This window comes from Pelophylax lessonae (genome assembly GCF_965119305.1).
Source record: "Pelophylax lessonae genome assembly, chromosome: 1".
Classification (NCBI taxonomy): domain Eukaryota; kingdom Metazoa; phylum Chordata; class Amphibia; order Anura; family Ranidae; genus Pelophylax; species Pelophylax lessonae.
The window spans coordinates 893,677,685-893,679,538 of record NC_138768.1 but is presented as its reverse complement, the minus strand read 5'-3'; the positions used below and the strand labels follow the sequence as shown (position 1 = coordinate 893,679,538).

The 1,854-nt window shown below is 43.3% G+C and overlaps 1 protein-coding gene across 1 annotated transcript; it reads right to left on the bottom strand.

Annotated features, from left to right (window-relative positions):
• Positions 1 to 285: 285 nt before the first annotated feature.
• LOC309550944 (proteinase-activated receptor 1-like) lies at positions 286 to 1,308 on the bottom strand (the record flags this gene model as incomplete). Its single annotated transcript, XM_082251353.1, has 1 exon — positions 286 to 1,308. The coding sequence occupies one exon, from the start codon at positions 1,306 to 1,308 to the stop codon at positions 286 to 288; it is 1,023 nt and encodes a 340-aa protein (XP_082107479.1).
• Between the last annotated feature and the right edge of the window lie 546 nt (positions 1,309 to 1,854).

The window sequence follows — 1,854 nt, the reverse complement described above, 5'->3', positions numbered from 1 at the left end:
AGAAGAGAGTTTCAGTAATCAAGCTAAGAGATGAATAAGCTGTTTTGTGGTGTCATAAGGTAAAAAGGGGCAAATTTTGGAAATGTTATGGAGGTTAAGGGGGCAAGATTTAGCCAGTGACTGGATATGAGAACTGAAGGAGAGGTCAGAGTCTAGGATTACACCTAGCACCTGGGCATGCATGGAGGAACCAATGGTTGTCCTATTAATCTCAATGCTAACTTCAGGAGGGGGAGGAACGAGATAGGGGAAATATTATCATCTCAGTTTAGAAGCCTGGAAATTTCAGGTGGTTTCTTGTGTCTCGCATGTGGAGTTTACTAGTGGTTTCTTTTCTCTATTACATCTCAGCAGGTTATAGATTTGTGCCTTCAAATCTGAGGATGCAAACCAATAGATCAGAGGATCCATACAACAACTGAGACTGCACACACTGACACTGATGACGTAGATCATGTACAGGAAATTACTGACTTTGCTCTTCAGGAAAAACATGAACCAAATAACAGTGGCTGGGCCAAAGCAGAGGACAAACACACACAGCACAACTTCACTCAGGAAGATGGCTCGGGATCTCTTCTGGGAGCCCTGCATGCCCGGAGCACTGAGAGTGCGGATGATTCTAATGTAACAGAAGGCTGTACAAATTAAAGGTAAGAAATATAAAAGTACCATGTAAATGATCAAATAGAGGTATATTTGAAGCTTTTCAGCCAATTCTGCATTCTGAACATCAGCACAAGTTGTGATATTTAGACTGGGAATTTCTCGGGTTTGTTGTGCCATGAAAATCGGCACGGTGCTGGCCATCGATATCACCCAGATGCAGCAACACACAAGCCAGGCTCGTCTCACTGTGCGCCAGGGAAGGGATTTGATCGGATAGATCAGAGCCATGAACCGATCCATACTAATACTCATCATCAGCAGGATGGATCCACGCATGCTAGTGAAATATGTGGCAGTGACAAATCGGCATATCTCTTCCCCCATCATCCAGTTATTTTTTGAGAATCGGTACGCAATGTGGAATGGAAGAATACAAAGAAAGAGCATATCAGCAGCGGCTAGGTTCAGCAGATACACCACTGCCGTTTTTTTCACCTTCACCTTCACCAAGAACACGACGATCGCCAATATATTGAGAGGAAGAGCCACTAGGAGAACCACAGTATAGACGGAGGGCACAAACTTCGTCACCATCCAGCTGTTCATATACTCTTTAAATTCATGTAAAAACTCGTTAGTTTCATTTAAGTCCACTGTAGTTTCACTACCTGAAAACATAAAAATATGAGGTGAAGTCATTGTACGAGAAACATTCTGCAGCATTTTGTACATTACATCAAGCAGGGAGACAGCTGGTGATCTCTTGTGAGTCCCCTTAATGTAAGGTGCCCTCAAATCTGCTGATGATTCCAATATAAGAGGTAAAACACAGGAGATTATGCTTTGGCTCTAGGAGGTTGGACACTAGGCAAACCAAAAGGCACAGCGGATCTCTGGGTTTATGTTTTGGCTCTAGACAGCTGGACCCTAGGCTAACCACAAGGCACATCAGATCTCTGGGTATATAAGTTGAGTCTAGGAGGTTGAACACTACATAAACCAAAAGGTACAGCAGATCTCTGGGTATATGTTTTAGCTCTGGGAGGTTAAAAACTAGGCAAATCAAAAGGCACAGCAGATCTCTGGGTATATGTTTTAGCTCTAGGAGGTTAGACACTAGGCTAAGAAAAAGGCACAGCAAATCTCTGGGTACGTCATTTGAGTCTAGGAGGTTGGACACTAGGCAAATCAAAAGGCACAGCAGATCTCTAGGTATATGTTTTGGCTCTAGGAGGTTAGACACTA